The following is a 14,957-nucleotide window of genomic DNA, read 5'->3' on the forward strand; positions in this document are numbered from 1 at the left end:
ACATGCAATTTTCTTTTTCTTTCCACAAGAAATATGTGCCCTCTTTTTGCAATAAAAGTCGCGCTAAACGAGAGATCCTTTGATCATTTATCAACTTACACTTTATTTCTGCCTTGTTTATTTGTTCCTTTTTTTGCGCGCGGATCAGAGGAAGAAAGCGGACACTAATCATGAAGTATTGTTTTACTTTTTCTATTTGTAACTATTACTACTGTTAATTTGAAATGAGAAAAAGGTAATAATTCCCTTAAGTTCTTTTCTTTTGCACTTAACAATGTGACATTATGTTCGCGATGCGGAGTTTGAGGAGGATTTATGGTACTTTTCTTTATATAATTATTTTTCTTTGTGTTTTTGCAGCATGTATAAAAGATTTATAATAAAAAAAAGAGAGATGATGAAAGATTATGGATGAATTAAAGGATACTTTTTACTTGTTGAAGGAATAAGAAAAAAAAGAAAGAACACAAATCTATATAAAAGTAATTTTAAAAATGAATGGTAAAAACTCTTCTCGTCCTTTGTACGTTTAATCGTAAAAAGTGAATCATAAACACTTAAATTTATCTTTAACTAAAAGGTGAAAAAAAAATGATGATGATAACTATTTTAAACAAGATGAAAGAAAGATGATCATAAAGAGAAAGTCCATCGTTCTCTTTCTCATATTTGCATACATAATACAAGATGAAAAAAAAATGAAGCATAAGAAGAAATCATGAGAATAGTCTTTTATCGATGAGAGGTGAAAATTAGTATTGCAAGTGGTTTTTTGAACCAGACGTCACTCTAAAATGTTAATTTAAGGTGAGGATTAAATGAAATTGTCTCTTACATTGTGAAATATACTAAATTGTTTGTCTTGGACACAGTAAGAAAAGGAAGAAATGGTCGTAAACGCTAAAAAAAAACAAACTGAGCAGAAATAATATCAACACACAAGGGAAGAAGAAACATTGGAATAAATGCCCAATTTATTTTTGATTGACGACAAGACATCGCTGAAAATTCATTCTTTTTTGGATCACAATCACAGCAATATTTTGCCATCTAAGCGCGTCATCAATTTTCGCGCGCTTAGTTGGAAAATGAGGAGTGTGAATGGTAAAAAAAAAACATGGATAAAAAAATATATATTTCAGAATGAAGAATAATAGCAAAACAATGAGGAAAACAAAAAAGAACCTTTTCAATATTTGTCTGATTTTAATTTTTTGGTAATATCGCTGTTTCCATTGGTTGTAATTCTATAAAAAGAAAAAGTATATTTAAACTTAAAGAAAAAAAAAACAATTTTCAAACATAAATTTCATGATGTATAACAGAAATCAAGAATAAAATGAGAAAAACCAAGAAAACCCCCAAAAACGCTCTATTTTTCTTATTGCTTTTCACTCGCCTTTCGTGGGAATTTCTTTTTCATTTGCACACTTTTCTCTTGGGCGTGTCAGAGACGCAAAAAAAGCATATTTCATAAGTGTTTTAATGATGAGATGAGAAGGGAAAAAGGTGAGAATTTCTGATCGCATTGCGAATCCATTGCGCTCTCGAATATGAGAATTATCTGAATATTTCAGTTAAGAATAAGCCTATTTTGTAATTTGCATTTATAACACACAAGAAAAAAATCCAGTGGCGAGAGTGTCACTGAATTTGCATCGTATTATAGAAAAAAAAGGAAGAGGAAGAAGCAGAAAAAATATGGAAAGAATACTATATACTTAAAGAATATTAATTGTTATGTATTCATCTTTCGGAGATTCTATGGAAAAGACGTGATTTTTTTCGTAGAAACTTTCATTGTCATATCCAAAAAGCCCCTCTTTACACACATTCTCTCCATGGCGAATTGTCTGTAGGTATAATAATTACACATTTGAGTGAAAAAAAAACCAATGTATGTGGAAATTCTGTGGACAAACAAGAAAATACTTAAAATATTTAGTGCTCTACTGCTAAATATATTAAAAGAAAAAAAAACTTTAAAGAAATGGAAGCAATTTTTCAGAACAGCAGCAAAAAGAATATCTTCAAAATACCGCCATTAATTGAACTTTTTCTTTTCTTCGTGCAATAGATTGCAATAGAAAAGAATTTTGGCTTTTTGTTAACATAATTCAAATAAAGGTTTCTGTATGTTTATGCCATTTTAACTAGACTTGTTAATTCAGCGATTGTCAATGCAATCTCAGGAATGCAGTCGCGATGCTGCAAAGGTAAGTTATTGGATCGTTTTCAATCTTGCAAATATAAATAGTGAAAAAGCCAATAATTGCACGCAGATCAGACTTGAGCCGTGAACAATCGCTATTGAGTCTCGAACTCGATGAAAATGTTGAACGAAGATGAAAAGTTAGTCAAGCCAAGCTTTTGTAGAAGAGATCAAAGGAAGGATGAAAGCTCGTTTATTTGCGAATTCCTCAGAAATCGCAGCTTATCACAAACTGAAGAAAATAATGCATTATTTTCTATTCTGTCTACATTTTGGCTATTTTCATGATTTATAATCTATTTCAGTTTGTTCAAAGGGTTAAAGAGACTCACAAAGGACATTTTGGTAGCAGTATTTTCACAGGACATGAATTCAATCCACTTTTCTTGGTGAATCAAAGAAAATTCCGTCAAATGTGATGAAATCTTCAGAGCAACTCAACTCGTTGCACGATAAATATCCAAATTGAGTCACCGCAGTTCGCTATTTCGCAAGATCCTCAACTTCTTGCCCTGCACACAGTGCAACTCTTGCGCAACACCAAATCACTGACCTGCAATCCAGAGGAGAAGTCCACAGAAAAGGTGCAAAAAGTGTGTTCGGCCGCGGCCGTTGCGTTTGAAACTTATCATTTTGATATCGCGCAGCACGTGGCGCCCCCACTTGCTGCATCTGAGGTTGAAGGTCACCTTGATCCGTCAGTTGTGTGTGTCACCTTGACCAGCGGAGAAGAAGTGGAGTTTCTCTGGCCACGCTTTTTGGAGCTCCAGCACAGTCCAGTGAGGCATTCGCACGCGAGCTGTTGGTGCGTCAGCAGGTGTTGTTCAGCGGAGAAGAGGGATTAGTGTGTCAGTGATTGTGGAAGTGTGCAGGATGGCCGATCAGAAGCAGAGGTTTATTGAGCGGGGCTCGCACAAGGGCAAGGGCATCGCCGTGTTCACCAGCGGAGGCGATTCGCAGGGCATGAACGCGGCCGTGCGCGCTGTCGTGCGGATGGGAATCTACCTGGGATGCAAGGTGAGTTGTGGCTGAAGACTTTGTGGGCTCTCCTCACGCTCTCCGTCCTCCGGCAGGTGTACTTCATCCGTGAGGGCTACCAGGGCATGGTGGACGGCGGCGAGAACATCCAGGAGGCGAACTGGGCCTCCGTGTCGAGTATTATCCATCGCGGAGGAACTGTGATCGGTTCGGCGCGCTGCAAGGACTTCCGGGAGCGCCCCGGACGCCTGCGGGCGGCGGCGAACCTCGTGCGGCGCGGCATCACCAATCTCGTGGTCATCGGCGGCGACGGCTCCCTCACGGGCGCCAATCTCTTCCGCCAGGAGTGGACGGGGCTGCTGGATGAGCTGCTGCAGACTGGTGAGATCACGCCGGAGCAGCGACAGAAGTACGGCAGTCTGCACATCGTGGGCATGGTGGGTTCCATCGACAACGACTTCTGCGGCACGGACATGACCATCGGCACGGACTCCGCCCTGCACCGCATCATCGAGGCCATCGACGCCATCGTGAGCACGGCGTACAGCCACCAGCGCACGTTCATCATGGAAGTGATGGGCAGACACTGCGGGTGAGTCCCTCCCACATCCTCACGCTGCGCTCGCACGCACGCACATACGCGCCAGATCACCTCCCGAGAGCGACAGCCTTATCTCGCGAGAGTAACATGGAAATTGCATTTATTACAAATTCAGTTACTTGTCAGTTGTGGCGGCCGTGATATCGGAGGCGACATATGTCTTCTGCCCGGAGTCGCCGCCGCCGGTCGAGTGGCCGGAGAAGCTCTGTCAGAAGCTCCTTGGGGTAAATGCCAACAAGGCCTTTATGTGATTGATGAGCAGTTGTCCCTCTTTCATCCTGTGGCATCAGCACAGTCCCTTTGCTGACCCCAAATTAACTAATCTGCCCAATTCGATCTCTTTCCGCCCGTGAGACTAACATTTCCGAGCAATCAGCGGTTTGTCAAGGCAATTGTTGCCATGCTTATTGACTAATGAATGCGATAATGGCATTCTAGGCCCTCAAATCTATGAGACTTATCTCTAAATACCACATGTTCTGACACTTAGGGGAGAACCAGGCAGTTTGGAGCATTCACCCTTCAATAGATTAATCTAAAGACTTTTATTCAGGAGCATCGAAGAACACTTTTTGATCTTTATGTCCAGAATTTAATCTAAAATACATTTTGAATCAGATTTCAATTCCAATTAAAGTGGAACAAATTTTGCGAAATTGCCTAAATTTTCACTACAGCCGAATTGATAATATAAAAGCTCAGGATTAATTTGTCATCTGATTAATTATAGATATGGCTTGGCGCCCGGCGTTAAAGTGGTGCTAAATAAATTACCGTGTTGTTTATGCTAAATTTACCGTCACTAGCGCAGTTCAATTAGGCGTGGTAATATTCATTGAAGGGCCTGGCAAATTTGGCCAATTGCTTATTTAGGGAGTTCAATGGCCCCAAAGCTTATCGACTTGATAAACCGCTGAGTGTGCAGTAAAATTATGCCTATAAATAGCTACTTGGCACTTGTTGCTGGACTCTCCGTCGAGGCGGACTTTATCTTCATCCCGGAAGATCCACCGGGCGCCGACTGGAATTCCCTGCTCTGCCGGCGATTGTCCCAGGCAAGAAAGGGAAAGAGAGAGGGAGAGATGACGGCTTGGTGGCGGGAAGCATTTTGTGTATTTCATCACCTTCCGCACGCACTTTTTGTGTGTTAGAAGTTAGAGCATCGTGATATGTTCATATTGAGTTCTTTTCTAGTTACTTGGCCGTTGTCGCCGCTCTGGCCAGTGAGGCTGACTACGTGTTTATCCCTGAAGATCCCGCTGTGCAAAATTGGCCAGAGAAATTGTGTAATAAACTCCTTCAGGTATTCACATCTTTTCCGTGTGTGTGTTTTCTGTTTCTCCTTCTCATTCATTTTGTCATGTCAATTGCTTGCATCGTGTTTGGCTTGCGAGCTTTCAGTCCTTGCTCACATGGGTGTGTATGTTGTTTTAGGAGCGCAACGCCGGCCAGCGCCTGAACATCATCATCGTGGCCGAGGGTGCGATCGACAGGGATGGACGTCCGATCACGGCGGAGAATGTGCGTCAAGTGGTGGTGGATCAGCTGCAGCAGGACACGAGGATCACTGTCCTTGGTCACGTGCAGCGCGGAGGAAATCCCAGTGCTTTCGACCGAGTTTTGGTACAATCCCACACTCCAGCGCCTTGTCACTCTCACTCACCATCTCTTCTCCGCAGGGCTGCCGGATGGGAGCTGAAGCTGTTCTCGCTCTGATGGAGGCTACTGACGAGACGGAGGCTTGCGTCGTCTCGCTCGACGGCAACCAGGCTGTACGGGTGCCGCTAATGGAGTGCGTGGAGAGGACAAAAGCCGTGGCGAGCGCCATGGCAGAGAAGAAGTGGTCTCTGGCCGTGGAGCTGCGAGGACGCTCTTTTGCCCGTAATCTGGAGACTTACAAGATGCTGACGCGTCTAAAGCCACCGAAAGACGCCTTCGATGCTTCGGGCAAAGGAATTGTAAGTTTAGAATGCACATTTTGATAAGCATTTCCTCACATTTCAATCACTTTGCAAGCGTCTTTCCGGAATTAAAAATGTAAGTCTCTATGCACACTTGCAAGAAGGCACTTTTTTTCTAAATTTCAATCACTCTTTTCCATCACAATAAATAGAATACACGTTGGGCGATGGTGAATGAGCGGGTAAAATCTAATGTTTTACCAATAAGCAGAGAGCGGAGCGGTTTTGTAGTTTTCACACTTTTGACTGGAAAATCAAGGAAATAAAGCTTCTCATGTTGATTAACAGTTTTGAGGAAAATTGCCCCGCTCTCTTGTATTGCAAAATACATGGATAATCCTCTCATTTCTCCTTTTTCGTCCTTTCAGGAGGGCTACACGCTGGCAGTGATGCACATCGGCGCTCCGGCTTGCGGAATGAACGCTGCCGTGAGATCTTTCGTGCGCAACTGCATCTACCGCGGCGACACAGTGCTGGGCATTCACGATGGCGTTGAGGGATTGATTGCCGGGAATATCAGGAAGATGGAGTGGAGCGATGTGACTGGCTGGGTGGGCCAGGGAGGCGCTTTTCTGGGCACCAAGCGAACCCTTCCCGACGGCAAGTATGAAGCCATCGCGGCGAAGCTCAAGGAGTTCAAGATTCAGGGACTGCTGATCATTGGCGGCTTCGAGGCATATCATGCATGTGAGTTTCTGCACTCTTGTAGAATTAATTGGACTGATCTGATGGCGCTTTTGCTCCCTTCAGGTGGACAATTGGTGGACCAGAGGAAGAACTATCCCGAATTTTGTATCCCACTCGTGGTGATACCATCGACGATATCGAATAACGTGCCAGGAACTGAGTTCTCGCTGGGCTGTGATACTGGCCTCAATGAGATCACCGAGATTTGCGATCGCATCCGTCAGTCGGCGCAGGGCACAAAGCGTCGTGTGTTCGTGATTGAGACGATGGGCGGCTACTGTGGCTATCTGGCCACTCTGGCGGGCCTCGCGGGTGGCGCAGACGCTGCCTATATCTATGAGGAGCGCTTCTCGATCAAGGATCTGCAGCAGGACGTCTATCACATGGCGTCGAAGATGGCTGACGGCGTGCAGAGAGGCCTGATCTTGCGCAATGAGAAAGCCTCCGAGAACTACAACACGGACTTCATCTATCGCTTGTATTCGGAGGAGGGAAAGGGCCTCTTCTCCACCAGGATGAACGTGCTGGGGCACATGCAGCAGGGCGGCTCGCCGACGCCTTTCGACCGCAACATGGGCACGAAGATGGCGGCCAAGTGTGTGGAGTGGCTGGTGGACCAGTTGAGGGTCAACACACAGCCTGACGGGACAATCGTAGCCACAAGCCATGACTCTGCGTGTCTTCTGGGACTCGTGAGGCGTCAGTATCGCTTCACGCCACTGCACGAACTGATCGCCGAGACGAACTTTGAGTGAGACGCTTCGAAAGACTTAAGGCTGAGCTTAACATTAATTTGATCTCACTTCCCTTTGCAGTCAACGCATCCCGAAGACGCAATGGTGGCTGAAACTGCGTCCCTTGCTGAGAATCCTTGCCAAGCACGATTCGACGTACGAGGAGGAGGGATTGTACATCACAGTGGAGGAGGAGTGTTCTACCGATACGGCTGTTATCTAAGCCACATGCAGTAAAGCCCAAAGGGTATTTTATTAGATGAAATGTGAAAGTTTAGCGTATTGGATGTGTTTATTTTTTCAATTGATTTGTTAAACTTTTAGAGTGTGTTTCGACTCTGAAACTATCACGAGGACGTGTTAGTTTCGAGAACCAGTGTTATATCGCTTCTAAGTATTATTTGCCCATTGGCTTTGAAGGGCTTTAAAGTTTAAAAGGACACATACAATAAATTATTGTTGATCGAGTATATATTTCTCTCAGTGTTATTGTTTTGACTATTCGCCGATGTTGGCAGCACTGAGTGTGTTGCTGAGCGAAACGTCATAACAAGAGAAGAGTGCATCGCTCTTGGCCGGCAGTTTTCCGGGGTTTCCTGTGGTATTTTCGGGATAAAGTGCGTGCGAGGAAGGACAGAGCTGCTCCGCAGACATGGCTAATCAGTATCCGGGTGGTTTCGGGAACCAGAACCGCGGGAACTTCGGGAATCAGATGGTTCCTATGAGCATGGCGGGCGGAGTGGGTCCCGGCGGCACGGCCAACGGGGCGGGCGGCCAGATGGGCGGCATGATGTACAGCCAGGGCATGATGCAGAGTCCGCAGCAGCAGCAGATCCCCACCACGGCCGTGAGCATGGGTGCCGCCGCGAACCCGGCGATGGGCATGCAAGCGGGCCCGGGAATGCAGAGTCCGTCGCACGTGAGCCAGCAGCAGGGCGTGCAGCAGGCCGCCATGCAGCAGCAAGTGGCCACGCAGCAGCAGGCACAGAACGCCATGAACCCCACCGCCACCTCGGGCGCCGGGAGTGGCACAATGATGAGCCAGGGCTCTGCTCCCGGCCAGGGGCAGTTCAACATCGTGAGTCTGTGCAAGTTCGGCCAGGAGACAGTGCAGGACATCGTGAGTCGCTTCCAGGAGGTCTTCCAGGCGCTGCGGGTGTCGACGCCGCCCAACGGCACCACAGCCGGCAGCACTGAGAAGAAAGTGCAGGAGCAATTCCGAACGATCCGGCTCCTCTTCAAGCGCGTCCGCATCCTCTACGACAAGTGCAACGACAGCTGCCAGCAGGGGATGGAGTACACGCATGTGGAGAGCCTGATTCCGCTCAAGGACGAACCGGACCACAAGCCGCAAGTGGCGCAGAGCGAGGAGTACCAGAAGGCGCTGCAGGACAACCGCGAGCTGCTCGAGACGGTGATGCTGAAGAACAAGCAGCTGCGCGAGGTGATCGACAGAATCCGCATCATCATCTGGGAGATCAACACGATGCTCAGCATGAGGAAGTCATAGACGTTGCCGAAGGCGAGGCTCTGGGCGCACTGAGTAATCGACGAGGAGGAGTTCGACTGCTGATAAGACTCGATGGTCAGTGAAGGGGTTCCTCAGTCCGCAATTCCACTGCAGAGACAACAGGTGACTAGAGAAATTCAAGTTCTATTTATTTTAATGCGATCTAAAGCAGAATCTTCACTTTGCAAATACAATTATTGAATAAAATACAAGAGAGAAATTGATATGGCTTTCCAACCAGCGCCACAAGGGAGAAACTTGTGAACTTTTCATGTTGGCAAGAGTTGATCTTCGAATTGATCTTTCTTTATTTTTCTGCACGTGATTTTTCTGAAAATCAATGAAGTCATCAGAATTATGAATGATACGCAGTGAGTGATTTTGTAGTAATTTTGAGGCCTAGGCGAGTTAATACGTCAATTGAACAAACTATCTCTGCTTGTCAGTGCATAATTTCGAAATTAATGGTGATTATAAACACACAGCGATATAATTAAACTCATTCCGTCTGGTGAACTTGGACGAAATAGCAGTGTGAATCAATCAAGACACTTTTTAGCGGCTTAAACTAGTTGTTTGTTATTATGGGCAATTTACCTGACATGATTACTTGCTTCTTTAATTACCATTTGTTCAGCTACCAATGCGAATGAGTCTGAATGAATTGCAGAGAATTCTCTACTTTGAGTTTTTGTGTCTAGAGCAGCAGAATTGACTTAACATTGCTGATGGTGATAAACCTCTTCTGCAGATATTTCCGCGTTTGATACCGATTTTGTGAGTTTTGCGATAAGACTTTCACTCACTTCTGAGGCACGAGTGCATTGGAGAATTGAGCGGAAAAGGGTGTTGTTCTTGTGACGAAGAGTGCAATGGATCAGCTTGAGGATGGTGGCGGAAGTCCGTACGCCAGAAGATTTCCAAATGTGGACAAGTTCACCTTCGAGTTGCGCGCAGAAGACGAAATCCATAAACTTGATCTTGAGCAGCGTTTTACGCTGCGCAAATCGTTCCAATCCGCGCCCAACAGTCCGTACGCAAAGCGTCGCAACCAGGAGGAGGCCGGGATTGAGTTGCAGGATGTGCAAGTGGAGCAGAAGCCTGAGAGTGTGAGTTCAGAGGAGGATCTGGACACAGTGCAGATGGATGGAGAGTCTCATCAGCTGCCCGTGGCGCTCGTGCGGCGGCCGAGCATGCAGAGTCTGCGACAGCGGCGGGATCCTCTCTACCAAGGCACCAGATCCAGGCGGACGAAGAGAGTGATTCACAGGAATGGCAAGACGAACGTGACCTTCCATAATATTCCTCAGCGATCGGCGCGATTCTTCAAGGATTTCGTGACGACGCTGGTGAGTTATCAGCGCTGCTTTCGTCTCTTATCGGATTCGTGATGGATTTTCGCTTGCAGATTGAGGAGCAGTGGCGCTACACCTTGGCTCTCTTCGCCTTCACCTTCTTCTTCTGCTGGATCCTCTTCGCGATGCTATGGTACTTGATAGCCTACGCCCACGGAGACCTCAGCTTCGATCCGGAGACCGGGGAGCGCCTAGGCGACGGGGAGAGGCCGTGCATCATGGAAGCCACTTGCATGGCCTCGTTCCTGCTGTTCAGCATTGAGACTCAGGTGGGCATCGGCTTCGGCACGCGCTTCCCCACTGAGGAGTGCCCTGAGGCGCTCTTCTTGATGGTCGTGCAGCTGATCCTCAGCGTGGCCATCGAGGGCGCCATGGTGGGCATCGTGTACGCCAAGATGGTGCGCCCCACGAAGGCGAGCTCAGTGGAGCTCAAGTTCAGCCGCAAGGCTGTGATCTGCTGCCACGACGGCAAGCTGTGCCTCATGTTCCGCGTGTGCGACACACAAGAGAGCCACGTGATCGGGACGACGATAAAGGGCTTCTGGCTGGAAGCGGGGAAGTCTCGAGAGCACACTCTGGCTCTGGAGGACTTGGGCCATCTCTTCCTCATCTGGCCAACGACAGTTGTGCACGTGATTGACGCGAAGAGCCCACTGTACGATGTCTCTGCACGGGATCTGCTGAACAAGCACTTCGAGATCGTGGTCACAATGACGGGCGGATGTCGGTCCACGGGACAGCTGACACAGACGCGCACTTCGTACCTGCCCAGGGACATTCTCTGGGGCCACAAGTTCGACCACCTGCTGACCTACAGCCACGAGAGTGAGGCTTACGTGGCGGATTACGAGAAATTCGACTCGCTGACCCAGATCGACACTCCTCTGTGCAGCGCCAGGCGTCTCGAGGAGATCTTCGCCGAGGTCACCAACATGATGCATCACGATTTTTACGCCAGCCATAGCCATATCCGGCGCATCAGCGAGGGATCGTGGGAGGGCAGCGAAGACTCCCCGCCGATCATGTTCGACGCCGCACGCCACAATTCGCATCCTGATTTGAAGAGCATCTAATTGTGGGGCAATTAGACAATTTACACAAGTCTTTCGGTAATTTACTAGCGACAGCGAGCAAATAACGCCTGAGGCCATTCGACAGAGAGACACTGGGTAATTGAGTTTATTTGCCCAGGGCGATGATGAAGTATTCATGACTGGGATTATAGAGAGAGAGAGGATCACTTGTGAGTGCATTGTAATAAAGCATTGAGAGAGAAAACCTACGTATACTGCCCCGCTCTCCCCTATCGCACATCACTTAATTTGAGCTCATATTTGATCACCTTATCGCAGGATCTCGAAGAAAGCCCAGTAGTTAGTCATGTTTGAACTTGTTACTCGAGTCAGCGTGTCTATTGGCAAACAGGGAAAATGCGTTGCCAAATGCGACTCTGGCCGGAGTTGCGGAGATTGGGAAAGCGCCTCGAGAGTGCAGAGAGCAACGAATGTTCGCCACAATCAGTCGGTGATCCACACTCGAGGCAGTGCCTCGGAGATGTTGCGCGGGAAGAACACGAGAATCTACGAGAAGAACGGCGGGAAGAACATCCGGCACAGGAATGTGTCCAGGCGATCCGTGAAGTTCGCGAAGGACTTCGCCACCACGCTAATCGAGGGCAGGTGGCGATACACGCTGGTGATCTTCGCAGTGAGCTTCGTGGGCTCCTGGGCGTTCTTCGCCCTGCTGTGGCAGCTGATTGCGCAGGCGCACGGTGATCTGGACTTCGACGAGACAGGACGGCGCCTGAACGAGGGCACGCCGACGTGCCTGCGAGGAGCGAGCGACTACGCGGGATTCTTCCTGCTGAGCCTCGAGACGCAGGTGACGACGGGATATGGTGAGAAGTACCCGAACGAGGAGTGCCCAGAGGCGATTTTCCTGCTGATGCTGCAGATGTTCATCGGCGTGGTGATCGAGGGTGCGATGGTGGGCGTGGTGTATGCCAAACTAACGCGTCCTCCTCGCCACGCTGGCGATCTGGTCTTCACGCGGAACTGTGTGATATGCCTGCGCGACGGGGTGTTCTGCCTTCTGTTCAGGATCTCCAATGCTGCCCAGCATCAGGAGATTAATTCGCGCGTTGAGGCGATTCTGTGCGAAAAGAACGTCGACGGTGAGACTCTGAGTCACAAATTGGAGTTGGAAAATGACGGGAATATAACGCTCTTTCTGCCCTACGTCGTCTCCCACGCCATCACTGAGGGGAGTCCTCTCTACGGATACTCAGCCGCTGATCTGTTGCAGGCGAACATCGAGATCCTCGTCACTCTCACTGGCAGCTCCAAGGCGACCGGCATGACCACCCAAGCGAGGACTTCCTATGTGCCCAGCGAGATCCTCTGGGGATACCGCTTCACCAACATCATCCACTACGACCATCAGTTGCAATCGTACGTGATCGATGGCGAGGAGTTCAATGTCGTGAAGCGCGTGAACACTCCGTTCTGCAGTGCCAAGCGCCTCTCAAAGGCCAACGAGATGCAGCAGAAGGATTTGAGGGCGAGGAGACGAGCCCAGGACACTGGGAAATCGTGCTGCAGCAAGTACAGCCTGCAGATGGACATGCAAGTGGCGGAAATCGCCGTGGATGACTTCAAGAAAAGCTATGGAGCTGCTGGCCAATTTGAAACTCAATCCTGGGCCGGAGTAATCGACGGTGATCTGAAGGATCTGTAAATGCTCGCAATAAAGAAGTGTTTAATATTTCCACTAGATTCAGATTATGGGGACCACGCCTCTTTGGAAGCTCCGCCCTTTTAAAAAACCGACTTAATTTCCTGCGTAACAATATTTAATATTCAACGTAATCTAAGCACTATTCACATTAGCCAATTTGCACAACAAAATATCAAAAACACAGCAAGTCATTATCCATCAAATCTGTTTTTCATCGCCGCCAATTGCGCCTTCAGACGTTCATTTTCGTCCTGCAGCCGCGTGGAGTCGCTAATAAGGTTCATCAGCATTCCCAGGCCTCTGGCATTGTCTTCCACTTTCTCCTCCAACTTGTGAAAGAGGTCCTCAATCAAGCGGTTCTGATTCTGCCACAGACTGAACATCTCTCCGTATGTGTGCCACTTGAGCGTGTTCATCTCCCACTTCAGCTCGTGCTCTGTTCTCTTGACCATCTTGGCAACTTCCTCAACAACATTGTCCGCCGTGATGGCGAGAGAAGCGGCGCTTTCTTGCGCTGCCTTGGGCGTGCTGTTGCGATAGTCCGGCAGGGGATTTAAGAAGTTAAGCGGAGAATCCACTTCCGCAGCTGCATTCCTGACCACCATGAGATTATCCTGGCCATTGGCTTCCTCGCTCTCTTCAATTTCCTTGACATCGGAGAGTTTTGGTTCTGCATTCACTGAACTTCTCTTCTTCCTCAGCGTGACGCGTGATAAATCCTTCTCCGCCTCTTCCGATCTGCGCGATCTCGAGTGACTGGTTTCGTGCTCCACTGAACTGTCGAGCAATTGCGGTGTGTTCGGCATCGTGTCCATGCGATCCATGAGGAAGTCCAGCACACTATCTCGGCGTCCCTTGTCCACTGAGGCTCGATTTTGAGTGATGGTCGGCACCAGGCTGAACACATCCACGGAATCATTCAGAGACTCGCCATCCGCCTCTCCGGAGCTCTCTTCTGGGGGTTCAGAGACTGACGAAGTGGTGGGAAAGTCCACTTCCATCTTCTCTGATGGCACAAAAGTCAGTCGGTTGACGAGATTCTCATGCGCTCGAACAGTTGCGAGGGTTTTGCCCATGTTGCGCACGTCGAACGTCAGGATCTCGCCCTTCAGATTGCCCACCACACACTCCATGGACGTGGGCGAGAGCGCAATGGCGGAGAGAGGATGCTCAGTCCTCAGCTGCTGCGCCACAGTCTTCTTCCGCGTGTCGTACACGTTGACGTAACAGTCGTAGCCGACAGAGAAGAGGCAGGTGTCGTTGATGCTGGACATCGCAACGTCCCGGCAGGGACACGTGTGTGCTCGCTCGATGTGAAATACCTTCTTCTTCACCTGGGCATCGTAGATCGTGACGCTGCCCAGGAAGGAAGTCACCACGAGCTGGAATCTCTTCAGGGGATGGAATCTGGCAAAGGTGGAGCTGCAGAAGACAAGACAATGACCAAGGATACTGGGCAATTAGCTGTCTTCATACTCACTTCTCGTCGATGTTGAAGGAATCCACTTCGGTAAAGCTCCTCATCCCGAACAGCTTCACTTTGCCAGACTGTGCAATGGTCGCAAGATATTTGTCTGTTGAGCTGAAGTCCATGTGCAGGATGCTGTTGTTGGGCCCATCCGGGGAGAATCGATAAGCCACCTCTGCCGTTTTGTAGTTGAGGAGGCGCGTGTGACCTGTGGAGCATCCCAGAGCCACATATTCCAGGCTGCTCTTAGGACAGGCGACGCAGCGAAGACTTTCCGTTCGGATGCGCTTCACCTGCGAGATTTTCGCTGAAAGACAATCAGAATTAGAGCGCTGATCTACAAATTGCTTTCTGCGTGCATACTACGGCCTTCTTGAGACTTCACGGACAAGTATTCCACAGCCGGCGCCTGAGGATTCGATGCAATGAAAAACTTGCTCTTTCGGAAGAACTGGAAATCGTAATAACCCTTCTCCAGGCCACCAAATGACGACACTGTGGCTAGGCTCGGGAAGCTGTGTACCTGGAAGGATTTTCCGCAGGAAATTAACTCCATTTTCGTGGAAAATCACACAAAAATCACGATGCGCCGTTATGATGCCAGTCTGCTGCCGCTTTTTGATGTAAAGTGCAGGGCTGCCAACAGCGGCGAATCGACTGGAATATTTTTCCACTGTTTTCGTAACACAAAAAAAGCCAAAAGAACACATTTGTA

At 48.4% G+C, this 14,957-nt stretch overlaps 5 protein-coding genes across 6 annotated transcripts; 4 read left to right on the forward strand and 1 right to left on the reverse strand.

Annotated features, from left to right (window-relative positions):
• Positions 1-2,868: 2,868 nt before the first annotated feature.
• Positions 2,869-7,643, forward strand: LOC132264004 (ATP-dependent 6-phosphofructokinase). 2 transcript variants are annotated; one of them, XM_059764046.1, is made up of 8 exons: positions 2,869-3,229; positions 3,286-3,782; positions 4,738-4,846; positions 5,226-5,414; positions 5,471-5,749; positions 6,121-6,439; positions 6,503-7,190; positions 7,255-7,643. In XM_059764046.1, exons 1-8 carry the CDS (start codon positions 3,086-3,088, stop codon positions 7,394-7,396), a joined length of 2,367 nt encoding a protein of 788 aa, XP_059620029.1. In that variant the 5' UTR covers positions 2,869-3,085; the 3' UTR covers positions 7,397-7,643. The 2 variants fall into 2 exon arrangements, with proteins under 2 accessions (XP_059620029.1, XP_059620028.1); XM_059764045.1 differs by lacking the exon at positions 4,738-4,846 and adding an exon at positions 4,986-5,094.
• A 72-nt stretch (positions 7,644-7,715) lies between these two features.
• On the forward strand, positions 7,716-8,898 carry LOC132264005 (mediator of RNA polymerase II transcription subunit 30). The gene has a single exon (XM_059764047.1). The coding sequence runs from the start codon at positions 7,826-7,828 to the stop codon at positions 8,681-8,683; it is 858 nt and encodes a 285-aa protein (XP_059620030.1). The 5' UTR covers positions 7,716-7,825; the 3' UTR covers positions 8,684-8,898.
• A 522-nt stretch (positions 8,899-9,420) lies between these two features.
• LOC132264039 (ATP-sensitive inward rectifier potassium channel 1) lies at positions 9,421-11,302 on the forward strand. The gene is made up of 2 exons (XM_059764090.1): positions 9,421-10,032; positions 10,092-11,302. The coding sequence occupies exons 1-2, from the start codon at positions 9,556-9,558 to the stop codon at positions 11,109-11,111; spliced, it is 1,497 nt and encodes a 498-aa protein (XP_059620073.1). The 5' UTR covers positions 9,421-9,555; the 3' UTR covers positions 11,112-11,302.
• Positions 11,303-11,418: 116 nt separating this feature from the next.
• On the forward strand, positions 11,419-12,801 carry LOC132264208 (ATP-sensitive inward rectifier potassium channel 8-like). Its single transcript, XM_059764321.1, has one exon. It carries the CDS (start codon positions 11,419-11,421, stop codon positions 12,772-12,774), a length of 1,356 nt encoding a protein of 451 aa, XP_059620304.1. The 3' UTR covers positions 12,775-12,801.
• Positions 12,802-12,836: 35 nt separating this feature from the next.
• Positions 12,837-14,850, reverse strand: LOC132264040 (uncharacterized). The gene is made up of 3 exons (XM_059764092.1): positions 14,606-14,850; positions 14,255-14,549; positions 12,837-14,196 (listed from the first exon to the last, which is right to left on the reverse strand). Exons 1-3 carry the CDS (start codon positions 14,796-14,798, stop codon positions 12,966-12,968), a joined length of 1,719 nt encoding a protein of 572 aa, XP_059620075.1. The 5' UTR covers positions 14,799-14,850; the 3' UTR covers positions 12,837-12,965.
• Positions 14,851-14,957: the final 107 nt, after the last annotated feature.

The sequence above is a fragment of the Phlebotomus argentipes genome, unplaced genomic scaffold, assembly GCF_947086385.1.
Source record: "Phlebotomus argentipes unplaced genomic scaffold, Phlebotomus argentipes genome assembly contig_32, whole genome shotgun sequence".
Lineage (NCBI taxonomy): Eukaryota > Metazoa > Arthropoda > Insecta > Diptera > Psychodidae > Phlebotomus > Phlebotomus argentipes.